This window comes from Mycetomoellerius zeteki, unplaced genomic scaffold (assembly GCF_001594055.1).
Source record: "Mycetomoellerius zeteki isolate Tzet28-1 unplaced genomic scaffold, Tzet1.0 scaffold74, whole genome shotgun sequence".
NCBI lineage: Eukaryota > Metazoa > Arthropoda > Insecta > Hymenoptera > Formicidae > Mycetomoellerius > Mycetomoellerius zeteki.
This window is the reverse complement of record NW_017257764.1, coordinates 687,179-705,179: the sequence shown is the minus strand read 5'-3', so window position 1 is coordinate 705,179 and position 18,001 is coordinate 687,179. Positions and strand designations below refer to the sequence as shown.

Below are 18,001 nucleotides of genomic sequence, written 5' to 3'. Positions count from 1 at the left end.
AGAGCAACATTTGAGAAATCGTATCGTAGCTGCAGCGAACAGAATATCGCAAGAACAGTGCCTGGCTGCTACAAGAGCCGTGTTTGACAGATGCAATGCTTGTATTGCTGCAAGAGGTGCACATTTCGAACAAAATCTTCATTAAAAAGTTTATAAATAAAATAATTAAAATAATAAATTAAATATATTTTTTTCTTTTTTCGTGATTTCCTGCGAAACAAAGCAAAAAGGAGCATATGTCTATAGGACTTTTTTTCTTAGTTTTTTACTCCTCTACACGCTCCCGAAGTTTTGCCATTTAATTTGGAAACACCCTGTATATATATACACATATATAAACAATACATTATTTTTAAATGTTAACAAATAATTAGTATCAGTAATTAATGTAAATTATTTATTAAAATATATGATTTACTAACTTCTTTGCATTAAAAATAACCAAAATACACTGTAAGATTCATATTCAAGGTTAGTTCTTATATTTAAGACTTTTAAATACAGTCTTGAGATATCATAAGCCAATCACAGAACCATATTTGCATCTTAAGAAAGACAATCTTAAAATAAGAACAGACTATGAATACCGATCTAAAGTAGACAGTAACATTTTCCATAAAAATCTATAAGCTACTTGTAACTTGTTAGGAATAGATAAGGATCTTCTAGGTTATAAAATACATTGAACATGAAGCTCAGTACTGAACTGTCCCAGGATGTATATCAGCATAACAGATTTTGTCAAACTTTTCCAGGCATATCATTTAAGGGATTGTTATTTATGTATGATGTTAGTCTTATATATGTGTATGCTTTCTCAAAACAGAAAACAGATGATGAAGATTCAGGAAATGACGAGCCAACCGATCTATATTATAATCACGAGAGAAGAACTAGTCAACAACAGCAGAATTCTCCGCAGAGTGTCAATCCTAATATCCCAAACGCACAACAGAATCCACTCAATCATAATGCAAACATTTCACGCAGATGTCATCCACAGTATCAAAACGTGACGCCTCAATGCAATTATCACGTGCACCAAAGCAATTCAAATAGCAATTCCGTTGACATATGCGTAGTAGGATCCGCGCGAAACGCTTCAGCATCGCGCGATGTGAACCTCGACCTTCAGAGTATGGTCTGCCGAACAAGAGTTGACTGTCATCAGAATTGTGCCAACAGAAATGATCAAAACGCACAGGATAGAGTAGAGGAAAATTTGCGGAATATGCCAGAGATGTTTGCGCTAGGTCACGATGGTCAGAACAATGAACCTGGGCAATATCATTGGAACTATAGAGTATACGAAGACGTAGGTGAGCCGTCGCGACCTTATAATCTATCGGAACGATTGGAGATACTATCGAATCACAAACACATCGAACATGAACCCATCAACGAGCCAGGTTTGGTAGAAAGATTGCCTCCTGAAGTGCTGCTCGCCATCTTCTCACATCTTGATGACATCAGCTTATGGTCGGCAGCAAATGTTTGTCGACGATGGTGCGGCCTACTATCGACACACGTCACACAGTTGCAATGGAAGCAGCACGTGAAATTACGCTGGCCTTTGTACAAGCCCATTGGTTGCATTAAAAATTGGTACAAGGTATATGACCATCTGGCCTCTTCAGCTCCATGTCGGACGTGCTTGGCGCAGACCTCCCTACGATCGAGACCTGCCAGGATGGAGGAAAATTCTTGGCGAAGGAATAGGTTACGCAGCGAACTCAAAAGCTTAAGGATCGATCCACCTGAAGGTATTGAGGCGATGCCTCTTGATCATATGTGTTGTCATTGGCAAGCCACCATCACAGGACCAGTAGGAAGTCCATATGAAGGAGGATTATTTTATCTGTATCTACAAGTCCCATTCAGGTATATATTAAAGAAAACTTACTATATACTTTACATACATATAGGATTCTTTTTTCTATTACAAAATTGTTAAAATTGTTTTAATTCAATTGTAAAAATATCTTAAAAATTAAAAGACTTCAATAAATTATAATATAAAAATTAGAACTTTATTTTTAAATTATTTATTACGAAATTCTGAATTCATGGACATGAGAAAAATACGATAATTCACGCTTTGCGATTATATTATCAATGTTCTATGTAACATGTACATTTCTTATAGTTATCCCATGTGCCCACCCATAGTGAGATTTCTAACAAAAATACTTCACCCAAACGTATCAAGACACGGAGACGTTGGTATTGATTCGATACATCATAATTGGTCGCTAGCTCTCACAATATCTAAAGTTCTTATTAGTGTACAGAGTCTGCTTACGGATCCGTACTGCCAAGTAAGTATATTATTTTGAAATCAGAATCAATCTGTTCGATAAAAATATTTTAAATATTTTATTTAATTTATTTCAATTTATATATGACAAAAAATTTTAATATTAAAATTAATCTAAAAATTGATGCTATATATTGATGTATGTTTATATACTTATCAAGACTAGTAATAATATATTTAAATTAATGTTGATATATTATTATTAACATGATACTGTTATTAATAGGTGTGTATGGAACCAGAATTAGGAGAAATGTATATGAGCGATCGTGAAAAGTTTGAGGAGGTAGCGAGGGCATGGACATGGAGGTACGCAATGCACGATGTCGTAACACCGCTCTAGTGCACAAAAATGTATATAAATCACAATTAATATGTGTAATTAATGTATACCTACTTATGAATAATTATTATATAGATATCATATGAACTATTTAATAAATTGATAATGAGATTTGTGATATATATATTGTGCTAAAAAAAGAACAAATCTGCGACAATGTATTTATAGGAATTATTAATCACGATCATGTACTAGACTCAAACCTTTTTTACCCTAAAGTTCATTATAAAATGTATACATTAATATTCTTAATGTTGTTACTTCAATCATTGTCTCCTATAAAATAATTACCAATTATATATTATGACATACACATATATACAGCGAATGCAAAAAGTATTCGTACTTGGAGGGGCTTTATAAAAAAAAAAGAATTGTAGAAAATAAATAAATTACTTAGCAATTTGTTAACAAATAAGTATATTCAGCATTAATAAAAATAGTTTCTTCTTCCTCTTACGTTAGGCCTCTGGCCTATGTTATACCAATCTTATTAATAAAAATAGCTAATTAATGTTTTCTGAAAATAAGATTTTTAAAGATATTTTTCTTATACAAATATTTTTTTGCACTTATATATATATATATATATAGAGCGTCTCATTTTAATAAAAACAGTGTATATGATGAAAACGAAGCGATTGACACAAAAGTACCTAGTTCAGACAAAAGTTTGAAAGGGAATATATAAAATTGATTTTTTTTAAATTGATATAACTTTTATTTGAAGTTGTATCAATTGCTTCGTTTTCAAGATATTTCAGTTTTTATTAAAATGGAACCCCTTGCATATACATATACAGTGATTGCAAAAAGTACCTCTTACAAGAAAACTTTTTATAAAAAAAAGCCTTATTTGTAGAAAATAAACATTAATTAACAATTGTATACAATGAATACATTCTGTTCTAACAAAACAAATGAGCTTCGGATGTATTCCAAAATTAGAAGCTAAATTTTTCGACTGTACGAATACTTTTTGAGCGTCCAAACAATACAATCTTTAACTTTCGCTTATTTTTGAGATGATATATTTTCTATAATTAAGGCACATCTTTTTGATATATGTAATTTTGAGAAACAGTATTTTATTTTTTATGAATAAATTGTTAATTACCCAGCAAGAAATGACCGTCGAATTCATGTCGAATTGGTGTCGAAATTGTATCGACATCAATTTAATGAGTCATTTCTCGCCGGATAATGGCTACGTTTACACTGTACTTTTTGCATTCGCTGTGTATATTATATAAAATGTACATTTATAGTTCATATTATACATAATCTAAAATATACATATATATATATATGTATATACGGGTTATATAATTTATTTTATTATATTTTAAGATATTGTTACCGACTTTTGTAATTATGCGGAAAGCTAAATGAATGGCAGGAATACCAATCGTAGCCAAGTTTCGAGGGTGATCGCAGAATATGTTTTCGCGTGATTTTCTAACCTAAAAGTCATTCGCTTTGCCCGATTTTGCCGATGGCCGCGGCATAAAGTACTTATTGCATTATAGTATACTAGTTACAGTTACAATTCAACAGCTGTCGACGTGTCGACGATCGAACGTTGGCGTATAAAGATTAGCGTTTTATAAAGAAAGGACCGATACACGGGAAAGGAAGGATACCCTGCGTGGACACCTGGTATATACATTTCGAGCTCTCGCGGTTCGGCTTCGAACACGGCACGCTCGCGGGCGGCCGACGCGGGTGATAGGTATGATTTGAGCGACGACGTAAGATGATACTGAGGAACTTGCCATTCGCGCAATGGGTACTGATCCTGATTCTCGTCATCGTAATAGTCTATCTGCGACAGCGATTAAACGACCTGGAGGAGAGCTACAGATCGCTCCGTATGTGTTCAAATGTAACTTTGAACGTAGTCAGCTTTGATTCGCTCGCAGTTGAACAGCAGTAACAAAAGTCTCTTTCCAGATGATGCTGTCGCGCGAATCGATGCTAGGTATAACAACGAACACGCTGAGGCGCGAAGAAGTATCGAGGATGATCTAGAGGACGTTGTTGTGATATACAACAGAGTACCAAAGACAGCGTCCACTAGTTTCATGGGATTAGTTTATGACCTGTGCAAGCAGAATAAGTATCATGTGCTCCACATTAACGTGACCAATAACATGCACACCCTTACTTTTGCTAACCAGGTGCATTATATATTAAGGAAGATTTATGCAATGCTTAGTTGTAGCTTGTTTTAGTTTTTTGCATTAGAATCTTATTAAAAAGCACATAATTACTTTTCGAAATATATTCTTTCTGTAGAGTAAGATATATAAGCGTTCTCTATGTCTCATGACACGTCTGATGTGAGAAAATAAGTCTGTATATTTTATTTGATAGTTATTATTAATACAGATATATTGTATACAGGTTCAATTTGCAAACAACATATCAAACTGGAATGGTATAAAGCCAGCATTTTACCATGGACACATGGCGTTTTTAAATTTTGGAAAGTAGGTACAGCGAGGTTACATCTTTTCCGCAAAATAAAATGACTATTTGTTTTACCAAATATTTTATTTTCCAGATTTGGTACTAAACGTATGCCTTTGTATATAAATTTACTGAGGAAACCTTTAGACAGATTTATATCATATTATTACTTTTTAAGATACGGAGATAATTTTAGACCTCATGTTATAAGGAAGAAACATGGAGATACAAAGGTTTGTGTATTCATTTGTAGCACGCATGCACGCACGCAGGGTGTTCCATAGCTAGTGGGAAAGGTGATGAGTCCATACGAAAAAATAAGTTGCAAAAACGTAAAAAAATTTTTTCATACAAGGTTTTGTTTTCGGGCAATATTTTCAGCAATTTATAAAGTCAAAATAAAATTCATCGTACATGAATGTCCTGTTTTGTCTATTCTTGATTACTAATAAGACAAACATGAACAGAGAAATGGTCTACACTCTACAGTGAGATGTGTTAAGTCGGGACACATGTACTTAGTGAATATTTAAAGTCAATTTTCGAAAATAATTCGTGTGAAAAAATTTATTCTATATTTTTTTTTCATGTAGAATCACCTCCTTTCCAATTGTATCACAAAAACAAATTTATTTTACGCCGATTTATTTTTTCATAAAATTATCCCCTCTCTCTTTTCTATTGTATCACTAATTACAGAATAAAAATTTATATAATCAAATTATTTTATCTAGACATTTGACGAATGTATAAATAGTGGTCAACCTGACTGTGATCCTAATAACATGTGGCTGCAGATTCCATTTTTATGTGGTCACGATCCAGCTTGTTGGTAAATTTTCTTCTTTTAAAATAGTTTTAGGAATAGAACATTTTGAATAAATCTTTTATATATATATATATATATAAAAATATATATCTCAATTTTATATTTCTTAAATGAATAAGATGCAATAACCATTATTAGTGTACTTTATTTCTTTCATTATAGGGAAATTGGTAATAGCTGGGCATTAGAGGAAGCCAAACGAAATCTACAAAGGTATTACTTCCTAGTTGGAGTAACGGAGGAGTTAAACGAGTTTGTAGAAGTATTGGAAAATGTATTACCACGGTTTTTTAGAGGGGCATACAACTTCTTCTTACACAGTAAGTATTTGTGAAAATAAATAAATTAAAAGGGATAATATAATTTTTTATTTATTACATTATCACAGTTGAAATAATATAAAAAGACATCGATGTTTTCTTTGATTTTTAGATAACAAGTCACACTTACGACAAACTACACAAAAACTCAATCCACTACCTGAAACAGTAGACATAATCCAGCAATCGGTTGTATGGAAGATGGAAAATGAATTCTATAATTTCGCTTTGGAACATTTTCATGCTGTGAAAAGACGACTTATAAATGCTTCCCCTCAAGACGTAAATCAGCGTTTTATGTATGAAAAAATACGGCCAAAGTAAACTATTGTAAGAAATTAGAGGAAATAGGTACAACAAAAAAACTTATCGGCATCAGACTGTGTGACTTGGTGGCAAAGATGGATATTTAGCAATCTGGAGACACGGTTGTGTCTCAGTGTTATAAGACCAGGTCTCGGTTTGAATCCCGGAGCGCCCTGATATTTTTCTCGTGCTGTTACTTCTTACAGCTTAATTTGAAGCTGTAAGAAATAAGCGACAAGAGAAAAATGATAGCTTCTCTATTGTGCCTATTTCCTCTAAATTTCTTAACTACTTTTTTACAAAGGTCTGCTGAATGATGCAATAACGCAATTGACTGCGAAACATGTATTTATTGTAATTATGCAACATCATTTTTGTATAAAATGAATTTATAGAGTTAATATTTATTTTCTTTCTACGTATAAAAAAAATGTATGATATACGAGTTTTCTTTTCGACTTCCTTCGTTTTATAAAATTAAGTTATTTTTAAGTAAACTAAAATAATTTAAGAAAATAAAATTAAATATAAAATAATTTAGATATCCAAGAGGTTACAGTAATCAGAGATTTGATTTGTATTGCGCGTTATTGACTAATTCACTGATTTCTTGGTCTAAGGGCGAACATGTGAACCGGATATAAACCGCGTGGGAATTTAGTTTGCTGTTGTTCCTTAATACAAATAAGATCAGCCTTTTCAAATAAAGACCGTAAGGTTTTCATTGGTCTCGTTACGGAAGAGTCTTCCTTGTCAATTTCCATATTATTTGAAGTTGTGACATTTTCTTTCACCACGAGCACACCATTATCTTTCAAGCTCAATCTGCAAATCCAAATTACAAGGTAAGAAATAAGGCTTCGTGTTTCCTCTGTAATAGAACAAAAATATAACTCACGAGCATTTTCTAAAAAATTCTATCAAATCATTATCTTCTAAGTGTCCCAATACCCATTGACACCATATAAGATCATATTTATTTGGTGTAGGAGAGAAGTTTTGCAATCCTTAAAAAAGACGAGTATATTTATATGTATGTTATGCCAAACTTTAGTCTTATAGAATATTAGATAGATTAATATTCTTATAGAATATTAATATAAATTTATTACCAATAGGATAATATTGGCCGATTCTTGACGAACAGTTTTCCAGGGAGATTTTTGCTACCTCTAGAAATTTTGGATTTTGCTCAACGAGGTCTATATGTTTAAAAAATTTTAGTAATAAGTTCTTCGTAATTCTACCAATACCAGCACCACAATCTAAGGCAAATGCTTTAGAAGGTGGATTTTCTATCTAAAACAGAACAATTCTTTTTAACATGTTTTGTTTTTTTCCATATTTAACTTTCCAGAAATGAAGCCAAAAGGCCTGTTCTTTTTAGTTGAACTTCCTGTACAGTTTATCTTTTCTCCTTTTCTCTCCACATTAAAGAAAAAAAAGGAAAAAGATGAAGTGTGCAAGAAGTTCAACTAAAATCTATAACACAGATACTGACGCTGAATCTATAACTCATTTAATTTGTATTAATTAAAAGACATTAATTAATTTCAAGGGATCAAAATGACAACTTGTGTAAAAAATAAATACTAAGTCTATTTTAATAACAATAATTCAATTTGCTGATATAACATAAAGAATATAATCAAGTAGGTCCAATTAATTCATTGTCAGCTTCAGAAGATTAAATCTACAATTTATTCCAACTCTTAAAATTGATTTTTTCAACATTTTTATCTGAACTGTTTCAATTATAAATAAAAGTGAAATGTGTTTCATGCAAAATTAAGAGAAATCTTGCGTAGGAATCTGTCTAAACTTTTCCGAATCTATTTTTTTTTAGTATATTTTAGACTCATTCATTTAGTAAGGCGAAAATTTAATACATATATTCAATATACGTTCTACTGTGCTCTATCTTGCCTAGGAGGCTGTCTAATCTTTTTGGAATCTAGCATGCATATGTGATCTACCAGCACATGTGCAGTTCATTATGTTAAGTTGATTAGATCAATATGACAGGTTTCATAACTCCCCCCCTCCCCCAATAGTGGTCAACTTTAATGATCAATATCTTGCTTTGCAGGACTGAGCATAACATTTTACAGCTAGATTCTGTCGTTTCATGCAAAAATGCGTCGAATGAATATAATTTGAGGAGTGTCTTCTGGATAATTACCAAGAGAATTCATGTTTTAAACAATTTAAACTTTTAAAGCAGAGAATTTGTATTTTTAAAACAGACAGATAAACAGCGAGAAATACTTAAAGCACATGCATATATGACTGCAAAGCATGAAAGTGTGACCGCAAAGCATGCCCGGGATTGAGCACATTTTACTGCCAGATTCTTTCATGCAAAAACACGTCGAATATGAGCATAATTTTATTGAAATTGAAAAGCGTCTTTTAAATAATTACCAACTTTCTTTATCAAACATGCAAATGTTGAAATAGATTTACGAACTACGAAGGTGTGATAGGTTAGATTATAACGATACATACCTCGAAAAGAGATTTTAAAAAGAGTATAGAGCCCTTTATATCAGTCTGCGAAATAAATCCGAAGCCTCCCAGCATTCCATCCACTGTGGGCGGGATGCGGTCCCAATATTTCGCGGCAGCGGTGTAAAATTCGTCCTGACACGCTTTCGCGATATACCGTGGCTCTTGCATTTTCGCTATTTTCCGCACACTGTGATTTTCACTAATAAGTCCACGTTTACCCATGTAATTTTGTCACGGCAATTCTCACAATTCACATTCTCGCCGCGATCAACATAAAAACCATAAAAACAAGGACGTTAGAACACGTGACAAAAACAATGATCTTTCGAGCAAGAGTCCGAGAGACTCGTTCAACTCGATGTTTGTTTTTTGTAGCTGCACTGTCTGCACTATAGTGGGTATTTTAAACGTTTTCGTGCACACGACGACACAAGTTGCGTTCCAATTGCCCGTTATTTGCATATTTATTTATTAAAAAGTATTTATTAACGTTGCTTTTTTATGACTCGTGTGATACCGTTCGAAATATAATCGAGAGCTATACTCAAGCGAGACAAAAATTTTACGTTAAACAAAAATAATTTTTGTTTGTAATTATCGCGAAATAGTAATAAATTCTGTTTTGCATCGCGTTTTGATTTCAAATGAAATACGAAATATCTGTTCTCCGTCTCGATCCTTTTATGAATAATTAATCGTACGAGTTACGAGTAATCTCCAGTAAACGAGAATGGATTAAAATGGATTGAAATTTTTTCTATCCGAATGCGTATTTTAAATAGCGAAGACTTTTTTTGGATTTAATTGGATTCAATTGGATGCAATTGGATTGAAAAACTGCATTTCCTAGTCAAAATTTTGAACTGAACGGTATTCACAATGCACAGAAAAAGCTGATATTATTTTTAGATTGAAAAGCATAGAGATACGCTCGATGCAATTCCTGTAAATGAATAAAAATACATTCAGGATTGAAATTTCTGAAAATCTAAATCCATTTCAAAATTATTACTATCGTAAGTGGTCTGGAAGATTCGGAATTCATACCTTCCTGTTAACCGCTGATGTTTGACGGATTGCTTAACATTTCTTTGCGAATGGATCTTGTGAATTTAACGTAGAATCATATACACATGTTAAATTCGCTCCATTATGAAGATTATTCTTCTTTGTAACGGATACTAATCAGCATATCACAAGGAAGGACCTTGATCAAATTATTGAGATAATTATCTTGAACACGATGAAAATGCTGTCATAAATATATTAATGACTTTTTATCGTGATATTAATAAGTTTTATAATCGCAAGTTAATAATTAATAATGAATATGATCTAATTGTTGTAAGAATTTCATTCCGCGTTTATCAATATTTCATTAAACATAAGTTTAGAAAAATTTGTGTTATCGTATGTATTTCCGACGTTTCGTATAATCCTGCATTACTCAATTTGTTAATTATGCTCCTATAATATTTTTATTATATTTTGAACAGCATTTATAATTGTATATTGTAAACTATTATTATTGTAATATTGTATTGTATAAAAGATTACAATAAAAAATAATATTATAAAAGTTAATGTAATAAGGATTAGCGAAACACAATAAAATAATTAGATATAAAACAATAAATTAAAAATATACTTACTTGCAAAAACGAACTATTAAATTTATTAGTAACTCGTTTTTTTTTACGGGTGAATATACTTACAAGAGGACCGCCGATAAAATCGGCGAGGGTGATGGATACACTCTATTTCGCAGACCTATTACGCATCGTGTGATTTCTTATGATTCAACATTGAGTATCAGAATATAATCAGATGAAAAGTAATACAAATAAACACTCCAAAAATGTACTTTATTGTAACTTAGCTTATTGATTTAAATGTACTTTGATGTAGCTTAATAACTTATAAATGTACTTGATGTAAACACAATATTTATATGTTATTTTATGCTCGTAGAGAAACAAATTGATGAAAGACGTCCAAAATATGAGGATCAAGGTCCGGAGTGAACAGTAAAGTTTCCAAAGTCGAGGAATACTTTTGTACTTGTTCTTGATGCTGCAAAACAAATACAAATCAATGTCTTCCAATTTGCGACAAAAATTATATATATATATTATTTTAATATTTTAATATCATACAAGATGTCTCAAAATGACCGCAAATTATTTCGTGTGCAGGTATAACGGAGTAAACGAGTCAAAGTCTTCCACTATTTTGTTATTTTCGCAATAGTTCACTAGATATTAATTTTTAAAGCCGCGAGGAGCAGAGACTGCCTCGACGTTCCGCGCTGCGCACTCTGCGAGTCGCTAAACATCATGACTCGAGAGGCGCGCTTACCAGATAATCTTCCTGCAGCCCGCGCGCTGAACAATCTATGGACACGTGGCAGTAATAGGCCAGGCGGACATGTTTATTCGATAATCTTTAAAAATTAATACCTCGTTAACTATTGCAAATATTGTAAAATAGTACATAACTTTTGACAATTTAGTTTGCTCTACCTGTACACGAAATTTTGCGATCATTCTGGGACATCCTGTATATATCAATATTTTCCGTAATTATTGAACATTCACATAGTATAATAATAATCAGGCATTACATAATAATGAATTTATAACTTACAGATAAAAAAACTTGTTGCAATCTCCCTACAGTCCATTTATACCAATGTGTGTTATAGTCAATTCCGTCTGTGTCACAACGCACTAAATGTTCTGATAGAATCATTATAAAACGCTGAAAAAAGATAAATTAATATATTATAACATGTTATTAAAATAGATTTTAGAATTTCTTTTACATCGTATTGAAAAAATACAACAATTTGCAATTTACTTTTAATAAAAGCGATTTAAAATATAAGATTTTTTAATACCTGAAATATAATGAGAAATAAATTTTTCTGATCTGCTTGCGCAGCTTTCTTTCCCTATTTCTCTCTTTATTATTGTCCTCCTCATCTGAAGAAGAGCCCGACCTACTTTCCGCTCTCCTGAGTTTCTCCCTTGCATCTGTTAATTCCGTACTCAACTTCGTCACATGTTTGTTCATTTTACGTATTGTCAAATGCAATATTTCCCAAATATATAACCTGGAAATGGAAGTTTTTTATATTGACATTTTTTGATATTTATCCACAATTGTGATATTTCGAAATTAAATAAATGAATAAGTATTTTATTCAGACATAATAATACGAACTTTGTGAATTCTGATGCCATCTCTTTGGAAAATATCCAATTGGCGATCGCACTACATTCAATGATACCAGTTTTTAAAAACTTGTCCGTTAGTACTACCATCATTTGATAATGATTCTTCCACAAAGCGTACATGTTTCTTAATATACATATTTGTGCTTCTTCCGTTTCAGCAAGCACCTATGAATGAGAAATACGTATGTGAAGGGCATATGTGCACATGCATCTTAATTTTAGAGCTTAATTGTACAGCAGTAATATTACTTTACCTTGAAAACATAATGAAATTTTACTATAGCTGCAAAACTGTGACTAAAACTTTTCGAACCGAGGTTCAGTAAAGTTTGTACAAAGACGTCGATCTTTAATGGATTGTAATTATTCGTTTCTTCGTTTTCTCTAGGACCAGGTAATGTATTTAATACATTTAATACTTCTTCTGGTGTGCATTTACGTCTTATAGAAACTACTAATTCATGTGCTGCACATGTACCAGGGAGTGAACCTGAAATAATTTGTTAATATATTAATGTATTATAACATTATATATACCGTTCTCTCTGTATCTATAAAAAAAAACTAATTTGATATCACATAAAATAAGTTATAGCATATACATTTCGTTAAGTCTTAAATTTATATATTTGATTTTTATTCTGTTATATACTTACTAGCACCTTCAGATGAATATTTATACACAGGCTCGGGAACTGCTGGAATCAATTCTGTGTACGAATCTGGCATCATATCTCGGATCCTTTGATAATATGACAATCTAAAAATATGAACTTTGTATGAGATTTTATTTAGGGTAATGATTTGTCGGATGCAACGGATAGTGATTTGTCAAACAACCGAATTTTATCCAGTAAAGCCGGATAACTGGATTTTATTCGACTGTATAAACCGAATAATCAGATTTTGTTTAAAAATTGCATACAAAGATTGAAAAATTGAAAATCTAATTGCTTTTTATAATAAAAAAGAGAGTTTGTTTATGTAAATTATTATAATTACGTTATAAAGATTTAATAATATAGCTATTAAACAGTTCGATATTTTATTATTGATTTTTATTATCTTAAAAGTTTTTAATAAAGAATTATTCAAGCTAAATTTAATATATATATATATAAATAAAAGGAAAATATATATATATATGTACACATTGTAAGACGAGATACAAAATATTAACCTCAAAGCCTTGAGCAGAACCTCCCGTATAAATTTTGGTCTTGGATGTTCTGCATCGCGTTGTAAGCAGGAATCCCAATCTTCCCAAGACCAACGAAATTGGAAGTTGCTTAAATGATATGCGAACCACCAAACAAAACGGTCGAAAGCGGTAGCTGCCATACTGTCTATACGACGAAACAGAATCTCTGTAGCTTGTGCTAGTACCTATATATAGCATAATTCAAATATTATTTCTATCGTACTTCGCTAGTATTATGTAAATGATAACAAATACTAAATTTTTGATTATATAATTTATATTGTTCGTAACCTGTGGCATAGTTGAAGGCTGTAATTTGCAGAGTTCTATCAAAATTGATCCATAACTAATCTCCAAATGTTTTGGAGTAGGCAACCGAAATAATTCACCGAATATTACTTCGACAATACAATAGTCTAAAGGAATTTTAGCTTTGAATGGAAAGTTTAATAGTTGTGCAGCACTGTAAAATAAAAATAATTAATATTATTACACATAAATTGAGAATAACAGTAATAATAATTATGAGAGAAAGTCTTTATATCTTTTTGCTTCATAAAATATTATTAGACTGAAGATAGATCAGTTTCTTTCAATACATACAAATATATATTACCAATCTTTTCTCTCAAAAAAATAATTATTGATGATCTGTCGTAAATGTTCTTCTATCAGAAATCTCTCGATGGCATGACTTCCTGGTAATAATGGTCCTTCAGCAGGGCAGTCTGTATAATCAAACATACGAAAAACGACAGTGGGCAACGGATAAGAATAAGATTCATGGTGTGGAGGTGGCATCAAAGGTGGTAAATTATGTTGTAACGCTTCACACAGAATTGAATCAAACGCAAGATAGGGGCGTGGAATATGTTTCTCGGCCCAATTATCCTGTCTCAGTTTGCGAACTTGCGCCCATAAGCAATCTAAATACTCTTCCTGTGGATGAGGTGTGTCACTCGACCATACTCTCAATGCTGGTTGATGTTTCTTGCTTCGTTTATTCAAAAATATCTCTATTGTAACCATCAGATGATCCAATTCTTGTTCTTTTTTCTCATACAATTCTCTTCCAACCCATGGCAGTGTCGATAAAACAGCATAAACATACCTGCAAATTATATGTAATTACTAATAAAAACTATTTATTATACGTAATACATACAACAGAGATGGCTCTACATAAGTAAGTTTTACACATACCAATCGCGTCTCACTTGTGGTACACCATCCTCGTTTGCAGCATCCAACATATTGTCAAATAACTGCATCAACGATCCACATGATAAAACATGGCAATTTACCAAATCAGCTAGAAATCTAAGAGAATATCTAGCTACATCCCATTTACATGCTTTTAAAGAATCCTTGAAATTTTTCACCATATAATCAACAAATTCTCCACCAAAATTAAAATTTTTCGCGTTTAACAGCCCGACGAGAGTGGTATAAATTGTGCATTTCTCTGGCATCTTAATAGCACAATCTGTTAAAATCCGAAGAATCTTGCTGCGAAACACACCTAGATCGGCTTCTAACACAGAAGCCAAACCTTCTAAGTTGCTTTCTAAAGATGATGTTGACTTCTCTCCGACACGAAGGATAAGAGATTCAAGACGATCTTCAATCTCTTGATTTTCTGATACTCTCCTACGTTTCTTATATACTCGATCTAAAAAAGAATAAATATATATATGTGTGTATGTATGTGAATGTATATATGGGTGTGTGGATATATGTCTATGAGTAGAAGTATATAAGGTATATGTATATGTACATAAGTGCATACAGGATGTTCGGTAAAGACCGTAATAATACTTAAAGGTAGATTCCTGAAATCATTTTGAGACAAAAATTCTAGTACCAAAATGCCGAAGCTCTCTTTAATAGTTTTTAAATTATAAGCACTTAAAGTTATCGAATCATATCACCTAAAGTTCACATTCTTAGTATTATATCTGTGAACCCTGCATATATAATCATATATATATATATATATATACATATATATGTACAGGGTGTATAGAAAGTCGCGGACCCCCTAAATATCTTGAAAAGTAAGCATTTCTAAGAAAACTGTTTCATATAAAAGTTGTAGGGTTTAAAATGATTTAGTTACAGATCTTATCAGTTCGACCTTGAATGGCATCACCAAGGTCAGGTCAAAGTTAAATCGATTTTTTAAGATGAAACACCCTACTTTTTAATTCAGAATCTAATAGCTAGTGTCAAAAGGTTTTCAAGATACTATAATACAGTCTCTCTTTAATCAGTATTTTTCAAGTTATGAGACTTAAAAGTTACAATAGCCGCCAGCATTAGCATTACCCATATATAACATAGAGATTGCTTGATCAGATTTATAAGTCGTATGTATACATGCTGTGTATGTCTATCTCCTCCTCCTCTTTTTCTTCTCTTTGCTACCCCCCACATAATTACCTTTGATTGTAAAGTATTGACTTAAAATACTAATGCTAATTGAATAGGAGCATATATTCTTTTAATGATGCAAAGATGGAGTGATGAGGTTTTATGCACAAATGACAGAACTTTTCAATCAATCTTTAAAGCTGATTCTACAATGAATCGGTAATCGGAAATTTTAAGTCTTAACCAGTTTTAGCCTAAATAGATGACTATGATTTTTCGCATCTAGTTGTTAGTTGTACAGCGAGTTAACTTGATTAGTAGGAAGGAATAAAGTCGAATTTGGTCAGTCTTAAGAAAATCGGTAGTCTTACTCGTACAAGTTGGCTGTTGGCCAACTTCACCGATTCACTAATAAGACTTCGGACTACAAACTACTACCGGCTCATTGTAGAATCTTATTGAAGAAGCTTTAGAAATAATCTCTTAGAAATAGATAATAAACAAAGATCTAAATCGATTGTCATTCATTTGAAAATTTGAGAGACATCAAACAAATTATACTGAATAAAATTTTAAAAAAGATGGAATGAAAGTAATATGTTTATGAATAGTTTTTTGTTCAAACATCATAGGCTGCGTTCCTTTTTGCGTTCGTAACGCTTGTAAAATCATTTTTTTCATTATCTAATTCCACCATGATTTTTTTATGAACGCCAAGTGGAACGCATCCAGTGATAATCAATGGTGAATCAGAGCATCAGGAAAATAGCGATAACTTCAAATAACGCTTACCGTAGCCGTCATCTTCGTCGTGTACTCTTCTACGGCTCATATTCACAATATGTATATAGAAAAAACCGATAATTCGAAAGTCTCGTACTCGCGATTGTTACTTTCGCACTTATCGCACTACCTTTAATTTATGAGCGACGTAATCATGAAATTTCACACGCACCAAATTCTATTCTAACCCCATTACGAACCGTCCAAAAATCAAGCATAGAGACAACATAGTGATGATGAGTGTGAAAAATGCACAACGATCACGGATAGTGTTGCCAACTTGTTGACAGAACAAATCTCTAAGTTAGAATTAAAAAGTCTCCAGTTTTGCACTAGAACTAAAAAAATTTCCAATTCTTGAATTTCAGAACGCTCAGTGAGCGCTTGCATCTGATTGGCATATTCCGTTAGAACTAAAAATATAGACCAAACAGATACAAGAGTTTACTGAACGCTCAGTGAGCGGTTATAGGCTGCGGTCCACTTGACGCAAAATTATGCACTTAATGCGAACAGACCTAAGGGTGAAATCACACGGTGCGGAAAAAGACTGCGGAATAGAGAATGCGTCATTGAAGCAACCAATCAGCGCTATTCCTAATAGCGCTGAATAGCGTTGATTGGTTGCTTCAATGACGCATTCTCTATTCCGTAGTCCTTTTCCGCACCGTGTGATTTCACCCTAAGGCCGGAATCAAACTACGCATTGAAGATTGAGATTGAAGATTGAAGATTAAAATTTGATCAGTGAGGACAAAGGAATTTTAGCTCCTATTATTTTAGGGCCACTGTCACCAAGCTCAGTTAACTTAACTGGGCCAATTAATCCATCGGAATTAACCAATCTGTCAATTCTTCAAACAAAATGACAAATACGATTGGTCAATTCCGATGGACTAACTGGCCTAGTTAGATCAACTGAGTGACAGTGGCCCTTAATTGGTCAAATTTCAATCTTTCGATCTTCAATCTCAATATTCAATGCGTAATCTGATTTCGGCCTAATACAAGATATTTCAATCCCATGGATGCGCAGTCGTCTTGAACGGCGGCTGCTCTTTGACCAATCAAAACGTTGCCCCAAATTTTAAAAAGGAACCTGAGGTGCCTTTTCATGCCGATGTTCGACGCTCATTTTTAACGTCAATACAGATCACGTGAATAAAAATTGACGAATATCATGCGTCAATTATGATCGTGATCTATTTTGCATTGGCTGCGTTCAGCAGAACGTTTGTTTTGCAACTGTTGGAAGTTTCCTTCGCGCTAATTGGATCATACTTTTAGATCTAGAAGAATGGTCCTAT

General features: G+C 32.5%; 4 protein-coding genes across 5 annotated transcripts in view; 2 read left to right on the top strand and 2 right to left on the bottom strand.

Annotated features, from left to right (window-relative positions):
* morgue (modifier of rpr and grim, ubiquitously expressed) overlaps positions 1 to 2,712 on the top strand; it is a 4,515-nt gene extending 1,803 nt beyond the window's left edge. For both annotated transcript variants that reach the window (XM_018458672.1, XM_018458671.1), the window contains 3 exons: positions 827 to 1,881; positions 2,147 to 2,318; positions 2,544 to 2,712. In XM_018458672.1, coding sequence (XP_018314174.1) covers positions 827 to 1,881; positions 2,147 to 2,318; positions 2,544 to 2,660 — 1,344 coding nt within the window. In that variant the 3' untranslated portion in view covers positions 2,661 to 2,712. The remainder of the gene's footprint in view (positions 1 to 826; positions 1,882 to 2,146; positions 2,319 to 2,543) is intronic.
* A 1,385-nt stretch (positions 2,713 to 4,097) lies between these two features.
* Positions 4,098 to 6,957, top strand: LOC108729514 (heparin sulfate O-sulfotransferase). Its single transcript, XM_018458673.1, has 7 exons — positions 4,098 to 4,531; positions 4,614 to 4,840; positions 5,067 to 5,152; positions 5,227 to 5,365; positions 5,867 to 5,964; positions 6,124 to 6,281; positions 6,394 to 6,957. Exons 1-7 carry the CDS (start codon positions 4,417 to 4,419, stop codon positions 6,603 to 6,605), a joined length of 1,035 nt encoding a protein of 344 aa, XP_018314175.1. The 5' UTR covers positions 4,098 to 4,416; the 3' UTR covers positions 6,606 to 6,957.
* A 191-nt stretch (positions 6,958 to 7,148) lies between these two features.
* Ntmt (N-terminal methyltransferase) lies at positions 7,149 to 9,478 on the bottom strand. Its single transcript, XM_018458632.1, has 4 exons — positions 9,096 to 9,478; positions 7,700 to 7,886; positions 7,486 to 7,594; positions 7,149 to 7,412 (listed from the first exon to the last, which is right to left on the bottom strand). The coding sequence occupies exons 1-4, from the start codon at positions 9,318 to 9,320 to the stop codon at positions 7,187 to 7,189; spliced, it is 747 nt and encodes a 248-aa protein (XP_018314134.1). The 5' UTR covers positions 9,321 to 9,478; the 3' UTR covers positions 7,149 to 7,186.
* A 1,523-nt stretch (positions 9,479 to 11,001) lies between these two features.
* On the bottom strand, positions 11,002 to 16,743 carry Cbp80 (nuclear cap-binding protein subunit 1). Its single transcript, XM_018458626.1, is given in 12 exon segments — positions 11,002 to 11,171; positions 11,745 to 11,858; positions 11,998 to 12,044; positions 12,047 to 12,213; positions 12,324 to 12,502; positions 12,592 to 12,827; positions 12,994 to 13,097; positions 13,518 to 13,723; positions 13,830 to 14,001; positions 14,155 to 14,649; positions 14,742 to 15,210; positions 16,704 to 16,743. Coding segments are annotated over 12 exon segments (2,343 nt in total). The 3' UTR covers positions 11,002 to 11,057.
* Between the last annotated feature and the right edge of the window lie 1,258 nt (positions 16,744 to 18,001).

Coding starts and splice junctions, on each gene's coding strand:
- LOC108729514 (XM_018458673.1), top strand. CDS start 4,417: ATGATACTGAGGAACTTGCCATTCGCGCAATGGGTACTGATCCTGATT. Junction 5,366..5,866: donor AGAAACATGGAGATACAAAG/GTTTGTGTATTC, acceptor TATTTTATCTAG/ACATTTGACGAATGTATAAA. Junction 5,965..6,123: donor GGTCACGATCCAGCTTGTTG/GTAAATTTTCTT, acceptor CTTTCATTATAG/GGAAATTGGTAATAGCTGGG.
- Ntmt (XM_018458632.1), bottom strand. CDS start 9,320: ATGGGTAAACGTGGACTTATTAGTGAAAATCACAGTGTGCGGAAAATA. Junction 7,887..9,095: donor TTTTAAAATCTCTTTTCGAG/GTATGTATCGTT, acceptor GTTCTGTTTTAG/ATAGAAAATCCACCTTCTAA. Junction 7,595..7,699: donor CGGCCAATATTATCCTATTG/GTAATAAATTTA, acceptor GTCTTTTTTAAG/GATTGCAAAACTTCTCTCCT.